Source organism: Temnothorax nylanderi, unplaced genomic scaffold, assembly GCF_030848795.1.
Source record: "Temnothorax nylanderi isolate EJ_2023f unplaced genomic scaffold, tnyl_v1.0 TNYL_tig0387_pilon, whole genome shotgun sequence".
Lineage (NCBI taxonomy): Eukaryota > Metazoa > Arthropoda > Insecta > Hymenoptera > Formicidae > Temnothorax > Temnothorax nylanderi.
This window is the reverse complement of record NW_027249449.1, coordinates 662-14,923: the sequence shown is the minus strand read 5'-3', so window position 1 is coordinate 14,923 and position 14,262 is coordinate 662. Positions and strand designations below refer to the sequence as shown.

Genomic DNA, 14,262 nt, shown 5'->3' with positions numbered 1-14,262 from the left:
AAAAAACTTTTAAATCCGAATGATCCCAGAGATGCAGAAACAATTGCTAAAATGTTAGAAGAATCTGATGAGGAGGAGGACGAGGATTTCGATCTATACCTTTCAGATGACGAAAAAATGGAAGATTTACCACCTAACGATGACTCACCTGATGGAAACAAAGATTCTATACCTTTTACGCAGGAAGAACTGCGTGAGCCACCGAAATCGGAAATTGTAGAAAAAGCATTAGTCCACGATCCTCCTGATTATAATAGAATACAAACTCGAAGCCAGACAGCGAAAAATACGCAGCAAGAAAGATCACAGGGTCAGGGAGATGAAACCGAAGAGATAGAAGATAGAAACGATCCGCCAGACAAGGAAAGCGACTTTGAAGATAACGAAATAGACGATAAAGAAGACGAATCTAGCGAATCTGGCGTCCCAACCAATGAAAATAAAAACCTACGGATAAAACCTACCATTATTAATAATCAAATACTCAAAGGCAATATAATAGAAACTCGTGATTTACTATTTTTACGTAAAGACAATGTGGCATACTTTGTCGACACTAATGGGAAACCATTAGATTCTGGATCACAAAAGCTATTCGAACGAAACGAGATCCCACGTTTAAGCCCGCTTACCTTAGGTGAAGCAAAGGCCGTAAAGTATAAAAAATACTACCACATAGCACTACCCATCAGTGAAGGACAACGGGAAGGCCCAACAATGACCCTAACGCAGATTACCACAGTTATAAAAAACTTACAAGACGTCGTCGACAGACTAAAATTAGAAACTCTCAGTATCGCAAAGACAGATATTGTCAACAATGTACCATGGAATAATATAAAATCCGTCTTACAATTAAATTTTACTAACTCAACAACCAAACTAATCATATGTAACGGATTAATTAAATACCCTCCTAGAGATCTCCGTTCTATTATAATCGGTGAAATGCATTGTTCGCCTACCGGAGGACACCGAGGCGTTACAAAGACATATCATAGAATTAAACATAAATATTATTGGGAGAACTTAAAATCCGACGTTCAACAATATATACAACAATGCTTACAATGTCAATTGAAAAAATTAGTGCGAGTAAAGACTAAACAACCTATGATAATTACTGACACACCAGGATCTTCTTTCGACAAGGTAGCAATGGATATCGTAGGACCTCTGTCCAAAACCGAAAGAGGCAACGAATATATTTTAACCTTACAAGATCAATTAACTAAATTTTGCATGGGAGTACCCCTACCAGATCAAACTTCCGAAACAATAGCGGAAGCCTTCGTGGACAGATTTATTTGTGTATTAGGGGCACCTAAAGCAATATTAACCGACCAAGGAAGAAATTTTATTAGCGATTTAATGAAAAAGATTGCTAAAATATTCAGAATTCGCAAATTTCGTACAACTGCCTTTCACCCTCAATCAAACGGATCGTTAGAAAGATCACATCATGCATTAGGAGAATATCTTAAACAATATGCAAATGAGCAAAAGCAGTGGGATAGATGGATTAGTCTTGCAATGTTTAATTATAACACCAGCATACACGAAGCAACAAAACACACCCCGTACGAATTAGTTTTCGGTAAAATAGCAAGAATTCCATCGAACGAACCTCTGGCTCCAGAAGACAAATTAGGAAATTACAACGAATATTTAATAAATCTTGTCACGCAACTTCATACTATACAGACGAACGCTCGTGAAAACGTTGTCGAAGCTAAGTTCAAATCCAAGAGACACTATGACAAAAAAATTAACCCTCGAACCTTTAAACCTGGAGACCACGTGTTTTTGCTAAAAGGGCCTAAGCCAGGTAAATTTGGAGATCAATATACTGGACCTCATGAAGTCCTAGAAATACTGAATAAAAACAACGTAAAAATCAGAATCAAGAAAAATAGCCGAGTTGTACATCCCAACCGATTGCGAATTTCTCATATCAAACTAATAAATAAATAAACAAATAAATAAATAAAAAAGATACACTATACTATATGGACAATTCAATAAAGTCATATAAATTTCAGATGGATCCCCGGATTAAAGGAATAACCGCAATATTAATAATAACCATATGGATACGCCAAACTTACGGAATAATAGGATATGACTGTACTTCCCCAACTACAAACTTAACGACCTTATCACTAATAAACGTTGAAGATTGCGATATTCCACTACCAAAGGTCAATTCTAGCCAAGTTTTCATACAATTATTGCAGCTCAACGAATTCGAATCTGTAAAAGTGATACAATGCAAGGTAGAAATCGATCGTACGATCCGGAAATGTGGAATGTTTTCTCATAATTCGGACGTTCTAAATGGAAAATATGCATATATACACGAAGTGACCAGGGAGGCCTGCATACGAATGCATTATTATGGAACTCTCGAATTTAAAGGAACATACATAGTGGCACTAAAATCTAACCAGACCACCAGTCGCCCGGCGATCCTAACTGGCGTTGTGGACGCCGACGGAAAATGTTCTGGAGGATCCTATTCAGATCTTTACGGAACGTGGACAAATGTTCTCGTACAGGCAACTGTCACAATCACCCTGCAAGATTACTTCGCTAACGTTAAACTAAGCACTAACCGTATACATCTTAGATCAGGAGTGGCCTGTGATTTTAGTACCGCCAGATGCACCGACATAGAAGGAGGAAATACCTTTTGGGAGCCCATACCTAATGACTCCTGTAAATTCACTTCATATAGCATCTTATATAGAGGTTACGCGGAAAAGGTAATCGATAACGTAAACGAGCACTCTCAAACCGCTTATACTGTGAATGCAGACGATACAGTCTTTGCTTTAACCAGCACCGGGAAAGACTTAGCGTGTGGATATTCGCTCATTCGAACGGAGCACCCAAAATTAGTAATTTGGGAAACCTCACCTGAAATGGACATTGCTAAACGAACCGGCCGTGTAGAAAATCTCGACCTTTTTACTTACATGAATTCGAAATTCGTTTACGTAGAAAAGCACATCCGTAACCAGATTAATCAACTGTACAGGAACATCTTACTACAACAATGTAACCTTGAGTTAAAAATGTTGCAAAACGCTTTAGCAATAGCTACACAATCTCCCGACATCTTCGCCTATCATTTCATGAAGGGACCTGGATATATGGCCCTCCTAGCAGGCGAAGTAATCCACATAATAAAATGCGTTCCAGTCGAGGTAAAATTAGTCCACACCCAGGAATGTTACGAGCAACTCCCAGTAATGTTTAATAACAAGACCTCCTTCCTAACGCCTCAAACGCACGTACTACTACGGCAAGGAACACAAATTAATTGTAATTCTTTCGCACCTCCTATGTATCTTTTGGGAGACTCTTGGTATAAAATTACGCCAAGGCCAATAGAAACACTAGCACCTACGGTCATAAAACCCATGACCAAAACTACCTGGAAGTACACTAGCCCTGGAGCACTCGCTACCAGCGGCATATATACACAAAAGGATCTGGAAGATCTAAGGGACCACATAATGTTTCCCGCCGAGAGACCCGCTGTCCTTAACACCGTAGCGAGAGGAGTAATGGGAGAATCAACCGTGCTGAGTGAAGGCTCCTTCGCCAACCTAATCGACGAGGTTTCGATCGAAAAAATTGCACTCTCAGCCTGGGAAAATTTCTGGAGCAAATTTTTAATCTTTGGCAATATTAGCGCTGGCCTGCTTGGAATATATCTTTTTATAAGAGCCATTAAATTAATATTAGATACACTTGTGCATGGATATGCTCTTCATACAGTATATGGATGGTCGATATATCTAATAGGAGCAATATGGGACTCGTTAACTCACCTTTTATTACATCTGGGACAGGCAAGGCCTAAAACCACAAATGTCAGTGGCCCGGCTCCGAAAGGCGATCCGGAACAAAAAACATCAGCTAGCGCGCCACTCCATGATCTCGAATGGCAGGCAAATGTACGACCTGTCAAGCCAATTAACGAAAAATCCGAACACACCTATCCTCTCCTCCCTTTGAAAGAAACTCCCACCTACACTTTTGAACTTAAAGGCTAATAGAAATAACAAATTAAATAAACTTCTCCATCCTCTGGATCAACCTTGCCTCTTTGAATCGCATGCTACGACATGCAAGAAACTAAATTAAACTTCTCTATCCCTTGCATCAACTCTGCCACTTTGAATCGCATGCTACGTCATGCAAGAAATCAAACAACAACATTCCTTTGTAGACATGGAAATACAGCATATCAACACCCGGCTATTAACCCGCGGGCCGCTGAAGGTCAAAGTCATCAAGGTGGACTCGCCTGTTTCCTTCTGGGTCCACATCGAAAAGGCACGGGAGGATCTTGACGATCTCATAGATGACCTGACTCGAAGGATGACGCGGAGAGGCCATCTTCTACACGAGCGGCCTGACCATGTACACCCAGGCGAGGCGATCGCCATCCACGAAGGGAGGCAGTGGCAAAGGGGGATAGTACTCCGAATCGACAAGGACAGCATCGTCTCAATCGCCTTACGAGACTGGGGGCGCGTTGTCCAGAGGCCCATACACGAAATCTATATATTAGAAGACAGATTCCGTGACCTCGAATGGCAGGCAATCCGTTGCGGGATTGCAAACATCCAGCCTGTAGGGACAAAAAAGAGGTGGTCCCGTAGGGTCAATGGACTAGTAAAACTTCTCATAGAAAGACGGAGCGGATGGCTAAAGATCCGCAAGGCGACGAAATTCGGAGACGAAGCTACACTCGTCAGCTTCAGCCCAGAACCCGAAGGCGAAGACGAGATACGTGATCTCGAGGGGCTGCTAATACGGATGGGATGTGCGGCACCCAGCATTTCGGAGGAAAAATAAAAATAAAAAAAAAATATATATATATATATTAAGAAGAAAAAAAAAATAATTTTTTTTATATATATGATTAAATTTTATATACATAAATCACGAATAAGGCCTTGCATATATTTCTCTTTAGATTTTACACATATATGTATGCGTATATAAATATAGTTTTTTCTTTCTATAATCTTAAGTCACAAATACACTTATACTCCCACGACTTCTCCTTAGTATTATAATTTTACACACACATATGGTATATATATGAATGCGAATACACATATATATATATATATATATATTATATATAATAAAATAAAAGTAAATAAAATAAAATAAAAAGGAGGGAAACATATGTATATGTATGTGGAAAGAGAGAGGAAGAAATGTACGTATATGTATTTTGTTGTATAAGATTATGTAAGTGCGAATACGCATAAATGGATAATGTATATGTGCATATGCGAGTACATTCCTTTCTGAAATCTCAAATCGCACACACCCTCTTGCCTTAAGTTTAACGTATCTATATGCGTGTATACCTTACCATTTTAGTATCTCTTTAGTATCTAATAGTAAAATCATAAACATTACGAGTTACCTTATAAGTGAAAATGGTCTTGCGCAGGCAATAACGATATTCCCTTCTCTTTATTTTCTTCAATTGCAAAGATTTTTATTATTCATAATAATATTAAAAGGATTTTATTACAATTACATACCTTACGAAGGAATAAAGAAGAAGGAGAAACAAAAAAAAAAAAAAAAAAAAAAAAATGTATTATATTATATTAACTCTCACTCTGTAAAGGAAAGACGAAAGAATTAAGGAAGGGGTTTTGGAGGTCGCCTATTTCTTTCCTCTTTCTGAAAACCAAAAGATGCACACAAATGCGAACCTTTCGGTATCTAAATCTTAAGATCGATTAAATTATCGACCGATGGAAATCGGCTATTGCAAATATCTTGTTAAACTCCCAACATTTATTATCTTAACCGTAGTTCTAGTTCCACAAATCGTAATAAGTTTTTGTTCCTTTTTTTTTTTTTATTATCTTATGTTTTGACCTTCACTATCATAATCTTTATCTCATAATCTCAACTCTAAAATTTGTAACAAATTTTATTTGTATTTTACGTTGTATCCTAGACTATAAATGAGATTTGACATGCAAGTATCCCTTTAATTTTCTTACCTTTTATAATCTCACTACGATTCCTTCTTCCTAAGATTTTAAGATAAATATAATTGCGTAGGTAGTTTTAAACAATAGTGTGAGGATGCTTTCCTTCTAAGTGGTATATATATTTACAACGACAATAAAAAAAAAAAAAAAAAAAAAATAAATAAATAAATAAATAAATAAATACAAGTAGCATGAAAATAAAAGCCACCTGACTGTAAATTAAGTACGAGGTTCCGGCACATTCCCTTCCATGAATTATCTAATGCGAGAAAAAAAAAACTCGCGAATAAAAAAAAAAAAAAAAAATATTTTGTGTCGATTATCAACGGCACCCCGATGAATTATTCCGTTCGAGAATTTTATCTATTTTATTGTAACTTGCCACCATTGCTATACAAAACGGCTGCTAGATGAAAACCAGCTAGCCCCTCGTCGTCCTCGGCGATCTAATCCATAAGGATACCATGCCGAACCAGACGGGTACATAGCAATCCAGCTATAATTAAATGGCAAGTTAAACCTGCGATATGTCACAAACATATTAAAAATTGTCAGCAAGCCAGCAAGGCACACAAAAAACACAGGTAGTTTTGGGGCTACCGCATGGGTCAGTTGAAAAACTGCCACAAAAAAAAAAAAAAAAAAAAAAAAAAAAAAGGGGGACGCCTCGGGACGGACGACAGCCACGTGGACAACCCATTCTAGCTAGTAATGGCACCATTATTGCCCCATTAAAGGAAGGAAAGACAGCCTCACACAAACCGAAATCTTGCGCGTTGCGAGTAGCATTAAGACATTATCAAAATAAGTAGGAAAATATATATGCGTATACATTAAATATTTCTCTTGCGTTTGAATGTGCAGGTAATCAGAATTATCATCCTCTCTTTGATCTAACAATCTGATACATGCACATGCAGGCAACAGCATAAACTAGAAGGACGAAAGAATAAAGGACGGATTTATGGAGGTCGCCTTTTTTTTTTCTTCCTCCTTCTCTAAACAGAAAAACGGAAATCGTTTCTCAATCAATTAGTCTGCAAATGTTGTGTTACACACCCCCAACATTTGTCTAAGGCGGGGGGTGTTACGTCCTGCGAACTAATCGATTTCCCTTTTTCGCGGAAATTCCTATGCGCCTAGGATATGCCTTAAGATTACGATAAGTAAACTGAGCACGGACGGTTATCGATCGGCGAGTGAGCCTTGATCCCCTCACATTCCTTTTTTTTATTACGATCAAGCTGCCTATTTGCTTGAGGAACTAAAAGCGACCTCCCAGACGAATTCTATCAGTTGTCTGGCCCACCCGGCGACATGACGCGCGAAAAGGGCCTTAGTCGCAGATAAAATCGGTAAAAATCTTTATTGCATCGAGCGAGGTTTGCTCGTACGATGTTCCCGACAAACAGAAACAAAGCCTAACACGTGTTCTAAAATACACATGGTGGAAGTTTCTGTTTGCACTTAAGATCGAGAGGTATGGATCGTCTGTTAACATAGGAACAGGGTCGCGAGATAAATAAGGACCCCTAATAAAAGGAAAATCGGCAATAGTCGAAAACAAATGCGTCATGGGACACTGGGAGAAGCGATGAGTTGCACCCCCAATAAGACAGTGGGGGCCTTACGAGGGGACTCACCAATGAAAAACCGGAAAAATCGATAACCGTCTCTAGCTTTCTAGGATAGGCGAAAACTTAAGATCTGGCTCTTAGGTGAGAAACGTCTCGCCCAATAGAAAACCCTCTAGATAAAAATTAGAAGAATCCCACCAACCAAAAGTCCCAAAACGAAGACCAGACACCCCCCACAAGGAAATCCACCCTTTCCACCCTTGGAACTTTCCTATAAAAATCGCGACTTTAAGCACTTACTGACACTTCCGATCCGGCACGAGACAGTTCAGTCCTGAGTCCGTATACTCATTCTAGTTTCGTTATATTGAAAACAATTTTCTGTTGTTGCCACCCTAAAGGATCGCGAGTAAAGTCTGTGCGCGCTAAGTGCCACCATCCATCTTACCGACCCGGCGAGACCTGCGGTCAGCACCAGCCCCGACAAAGTTACCCATACACCTGTTTCATCAAAAAGTAAGTCCTGTACACACACACGTATATATATCGGCTCCCCTGCGTTTATATATTCACGGGTTAGGGAAGTCTCTCAGTTATAACCTTCAACTATCCGAATTAGCCGATTTATCGGTAGATCCGCCATAGTCTTCTATTACTTTGAGTTAGCTGACCCGTCGGTGGACCGAGGTATTGCTTTGAGTTAGCTGACCCGTCGGTGGACCGAGGTATTGCTTTGAGTTAGCTGACCCGTCGGTGGACCAAGGTATGTTGCCTTGAGTTAGCTGACTCGTCGGTGGACCGAAGTATATTGCTTTGAGTTAGCTGACTCGTCGGTGGACCGAGGTATATTGCTTTGAGTTAGCTGACTCGTCGGTGGACTCGAGGTATATTGGTTGAGTTAGTTGACTCGTTGGTAGACTCGAGCCACTCCTTGGATCTCCAAAACCTGAGGTGACTTCCCCCCAGTTGGCGGATTTTAATAATTAACAATCCGCTAACTTGTAGTGGATTCGGCCGGTCCCACCCATGAGAAGTCGCGAAACGCCGCGAGGCACGAAAGACGTCGTCAACATAAGCGGGCGCGAAAGGAGGTCGAAACCCAAGGATCGGAATTTCCCCAGGAACAAGATAACCCCGGTCCTCCGCATCTCGCCATTCCACCGCCTCCACCAGCATTTACGGAGGAGCCCTGTTGCTCATCACGGGAGAATCGCCCCGTTGCCCCACCCCGTCGCGTTGTCCTACCCTCTCGCCTCGTTCCCGCACCTTATCGCCCCGTTTGCCGCGTCCCCCCTTTCCGCATACTCCCCGTTAGACCCAATCCCCCTCCTCCGGTCGAACACAGGGTACCATCCCCGACCCCCTCGACCGCCTCCACCATCGACATCGATGAACCTAACCCTCCCGAAATAGTCACCCTAGATTAACAATCATCTCCTTTTTAATCCATAAAATTCTTGTCCCTCTGTTTTCACTCCCCAACCTTTTCTTTATACTTAGTTCTTAATGTCGACTTAATTTTCAAGTACTCATATACACTCACACACTCGAATAACATACACTCCGGCTCATCTCAATACCTGATTCTCTACCAATGTCGGTACAACCATTATGTTATTGTAATGTTCACCCTATCAATCTCAGCAACACGTATTGTTATATTGTGTAATAAATGTTTAATTTGTCTATAAAATTTAATTAAATGTTCTTTTTATTTTAAATAAGACCTCAATCTCAGTACCATTATTCCCCTCGAAATCGCACGAGGTCCGATCCCGAGTTAAAAGGATTAAATTCCTTGACTCGAAAGAGGACCGACGATCGCACCGCTCACGGAAGGCGTCTTAGCGTCTACAAACGTTGACCCTTCCTGAGTCATAAAAGTGCGTTCGGGCTCGCGCCACGCGCCGCAGAGCGCGTACCTGCGAGCACTATTCTTAAGCTTCGAGTTGCGTCCTTCCTTACCCCGACCCCCCTGGTTAGCCATTCCTTCGCTTCCCAGATTTTCTTATCCTAATCCCGGGGTTGGACGTAACAGTATTAATGAACAACATTTCTATAATGATAATTCTCATCTGCATACTTATCGTAAATGACGCTCAAAGGCATTTTGTTTTGTCCTGGTGCAATGTCTAAGTATTTACTTTCGTTCCATATCATTGTATGTTGATGTCCCAACAATAATTCTTTATCATTATCACTATCGATCATTTCTAATGTGTCGTCATCAGTCCCGCTGTCACATGCTTTACTCGTGCTTGGTCGCTGTACATTATCGATATTGTTCATATCTCGTTCATTATAACAAATTTTGAATTGTTTATACAAAGGTGTTGTTACCATGTAACGAAGCCATTCCTTAACAATTCGTTTCTTCACTTGTCCGCTCAAATACGACGATTTATGTATAATATGTTTTTTATATTAACATTAATTACGTAATCGTCGTCAAGTTGTCGTGGTAACTGCTTAACCATGTTGTCGACTTCTACCGGAACATTAATAACCTGTCCTATTATTTTGTAGGTACCGGTTTCGTACCGTAGTCGACGTATTTGCATAAACGGTAGTCTTGGTGATATGAGACGCTCTGTAATTGGATCCAACGGCGGTAAATTTTGCGGATGTTCTGGATATTTGTAGCCATTTGATTTACTCAGCGGAGGAATTTTCCCAAATGACAATGACTGTCTACATGTTGAACAAATTTTAAAGTCTTTTACACGATCACGCTCCTCGATAAAGTCTTGTTCTAGAATATCTATATGTCTCTGATTAACTTTAGATAAATCTTGTTTATACCATATCCGGCCACACACATCACATACGTGTCCAAACTCGTTCCTCAAAAACAATTTCTCAAATTCATTAGTTGCCTTGATATAAATTTCTCGATAATTTTCTGGCCTAATGTACTCTTGTAATTCAATGACATCAATCTCCATCTGTTCTTGGTTATTTGACTCAATTTGAAAATTTGAAGTAGAAGGTTGTGGCTCTAAATTCGAACTAGATATATCAATTTTCTCTAGAATCCTTTTAGTTGATGACTTTGCGCATTTATTCTGATTACTCACGTTCTTCTCATGCAACTGCATTTCTAAATTTCTATCTAAAATATTGTGCAAATTCGAAATATTATTCTCTATCTGTTCTTGCTGATCATGCTCAATTTGTGCATTAGAAGTGGAAGGTATTGGCTCTAAAGTCGAACTACAAATATCAATCTCCTGTAGAGTCAAACTCTGCTGAAATGCATCTTGGCGAACAGACTTTTGACGTTTCCTATAATCGCGTGATCTTTCAGTTGATGACTTAGCAGACCTTTTCAGATTACTCTCGTTCTTCTCAAGCTGTTTCTTTAACTTTTGTCGGTTCTTAAAGTAATTTTCTCTCGATTTTCTCGGCATTTTTAAGTTTCACTTTTAACTAACTCGTGGAATGTTTCCAAAAAATTTTTTTTTAAATTTTTATCGCGTTAGTATAAAGTTTATACCCTATATAATATATATATATATATATATATATATATATATATAATAAAAGTTTTACGTTGTTTATCGTCACTTCGAATGAAAAAGGAAACCGAAGACTCGCAGAGATAATTTATAATTTTAAGAAACTTACGTTTAGGACCAAACAATTATGAATTTGTTTTCGGAAAATACTCGATGAAGGATGCACAGAATACTCGCAGGATACTCGATAAAGGAAGCGCAAAATGTTTGCAAGAAAGTTAAGTTTTTAATAATCCGTGAATGAACTCTAAAAACTCGGAGAATGCTTGAGGAAAGTGTGCACGATGCTTGATAAATAATGCAGCACACTTTTTTTTAAAATTCGTTTCCCGTTTTTCTTAATATCACAATAAAACTGTAAACAATACGCATTTAATAATATCAGCAACTTTGTTATAATAACCATATATAATCTATATGGCTACGTGCTTCTTATATATAATTTATATATAAATAATTTGAACTCATATATAATCATGTCAAATTGTATATGAACCATTTATATATATTTTAATATATTTTAATCGCCTGCATAATTATATATAATCATATATAATCATATAGAGTTGTATATACTTCCATATGAATCTTATATGTATCTATACATGAGTGCAGATATGATCTATTATTCATATCTAATTATATTTAGAATTATATATGCCCATATATAATGATATTTAGACCCATATATAATTTATATAAAGTACCAAATTTTATATATAATCACATATAATCATATACATTTATATATAATTATATATAATCTTTTTTTCTCGGGAAGTTAAAATATGGAATTAATCATTTTATTTTTATTCTACAGCTTTTGAAAATATACATCTTAATTTATCAATGCTTCATTATCCAAGTTAACAGTTATTTTTTAATATATATTGATTATATATGGTCACATATGATTATATATGATTATATAGAGACAAAATTCATATATAATTGCATCATATATAATTTTATATATTTATATATAATTATATATAACCTTTTTTCCCATGGAATCAAAAGTAAAATGATTTATTCCATATATATTATAACTTGACACTGCTTGACGTGAGACAGAGTTCCGTGTCTCTTAATACCGTTTTTATACCTTTGTTCGTCAAATTTTAATTACAAGAAACAAATCTTTATTGAATGCCATCTATTGCATTATCCAAATTTAAAGTTTATATATGATTATATATAATCATATATAATCTACATTGATAAATGCTTTTTATAATATATGTGCATATACAAATATATTTATATTGTAACAATCAATTCGTAAAGATTTATATTCTACATCGTCAATTTGAAAAGAAATATAAAGTAATCGTCAACTAGTGAGAACAATTTACAAGAAACTTACAAATATTGAACGCTTCTATGAAGTTCGTTGAAAAACAGGATTCTTGTATAAACTTTGTTGTCATGAAATAGGAGTGCAGGATGTTTGAGGAAAAACGCAGGATGACACACTTTTTAAAATATCCGTTCCCCGTTCCTCTTACTATCACGATAAAACTGTTTATAAAACGTATTTAATAATATCAGCAACTTTTTTCATGTATATAAATATATATATAATATATTTGTATATACATAAATATATATACATTTATATATTTAAACATATATGCATACCGTCAAACTAAGATTATATATAATTATATATAAATATATAATTATCTATAATCATATATACTCATATATAATCATATATAAACATACATAATGATATTATAATATTATAAATTCGAAAAGATTTATATTCTACATCGTCTATTCGAACTGAAATACAAGGTAATCGTCAACTCCTAAGAACAATTTACAAGAAACTTACGAATAAGTCGTGTTGAACGCTCGTATGAAGTTCATTAAAAAAGAGCGCAGGAGGCTCTCTTACTATCTCTTAATCCTTTATTTCTTTTTATAACATATTACGTCAATACGAAATTAGCAGTAACATGTAATCATGTCAAAAAACATGTCATAAAAACACAGCCTGTTTGACGCGATTTAAATTCAATCGATCAAAAATTCAGTCTGTAGAAAACTTCATAAGTTGCGAGTTTCACATATCATATGTCATTTAGATCATATGTCATTAATATATTTTACGAGAAGCGAAAGAAGATAATTAAGAGAAGAAATGGAAAAATGTAATATTGTAAGTTTAAATTACATTTATATATATGCATATTTAATATTTAATTTTAATATAAATATAAATAGAATAACTTTGATGTTTAAAAATTATAGTACTGGATGACGGTTGGGACGAAGCTTTAATAGACGCTTTAATAAATTTTGAAAACGAACAAGCTGAAAAACAGAAAGAAGAAGAAAAGCATAATTTGGATCACGGAAATAAAAAAACTAAAAAGGATTTAAAAAATAGCATGCATCGAAAGAAAAATAATAATAAAGAAACCAAAAGTAATATATTTATACAAGAAGCGTAAAAAAAATAATTTAGAAATGGAAGAATATTATAACTGTAAGTTGAAGTTATGTATATCTATATACATCTGTATATATATATACATGTTTAATATGTTTAACTTTACTATAAATATAAATAAAATACACTTGATTTTTTAAAATTATAGTATTGGAAAACGGTTGGTACGAAATTGATGGAGAAAATCACAATTTGAAACACCACAAGAAAACGGAAGAGGATTTAAAAAATATTAAAATAATAGCTATTTTGATATGTAGTTCAAAATAAACATTTATTTTTATCAACGTCGCCTATATTTTTTAAAGCGTATTTGTGTTTGTGAATGAGTGTGTGTGTGTGTGTGTGTGTGTGTATCTTAAAGCGTATTTGTGTTTGTGAATGAGTGTGTGTGTGTGTGTGTGTGTGTGTGTGTGTGTGTGTGTGTGTGTGTGTGTGTGTGTGTGTGTGTCTTAAAGCATATTTGTGTTTGTGAATGAGTGTGTGTGTGTGTGTGTATGTATTTGTGTGTGTGTGTGTTTTTGTTTGTGTGCACGCGCGGGCGAGTGTATATAGAAGTGTGCGTGCGTACATGCATATTTATGCAAAATTAAATATTTTTCTTCAAAACCATGCTTAATATTTTGTCAATCCTCTTTATTATTCTTATCGCTGAACTCTAA

The 14,262-nt window shown here is 36.6% G+C and overlaps 1 protein-coding gene and 1 long non-coding RNA gene across 2 annotated transcripts; both read left to right on the top strand.

The window, feature by feature from the left end:
- The first annotated feature begins 690 nt into the window (after positions 1 to 690).
- On the top strand, positions 691 to 6,853 carry LOC139782096 (uncharacterized). Its single transcript, XM_071721042.1, has one exon. It carries the CDS (start codon positions 2,010 to 2,012, stop codon positions 4,062 to 4,064), a length of 2,055 nt encoding a protein of 684 aa, XP_071577143.1. The 5' UTR covers positions 691 to 2,009; the 3' UTR covers positions 4,065 to 6,853.
- Positions 6,854 to 13,311: 6,458 nt separating this feature from the next.
- On the top strand, positions 13,312 to 13,887 carry LOC139782102 (uncharacterized). Its single transcript, XR_011720795.1, has 2 exons — positions 13,312 to 13,636; positions 13,749 to 13,887. It is a non-coding gene; the product is annotated as an uncharacterized lncRNA (long non-coding RNA).
- Positions 13,888 to 14,262: the final 375 nt, after the last annotated feature.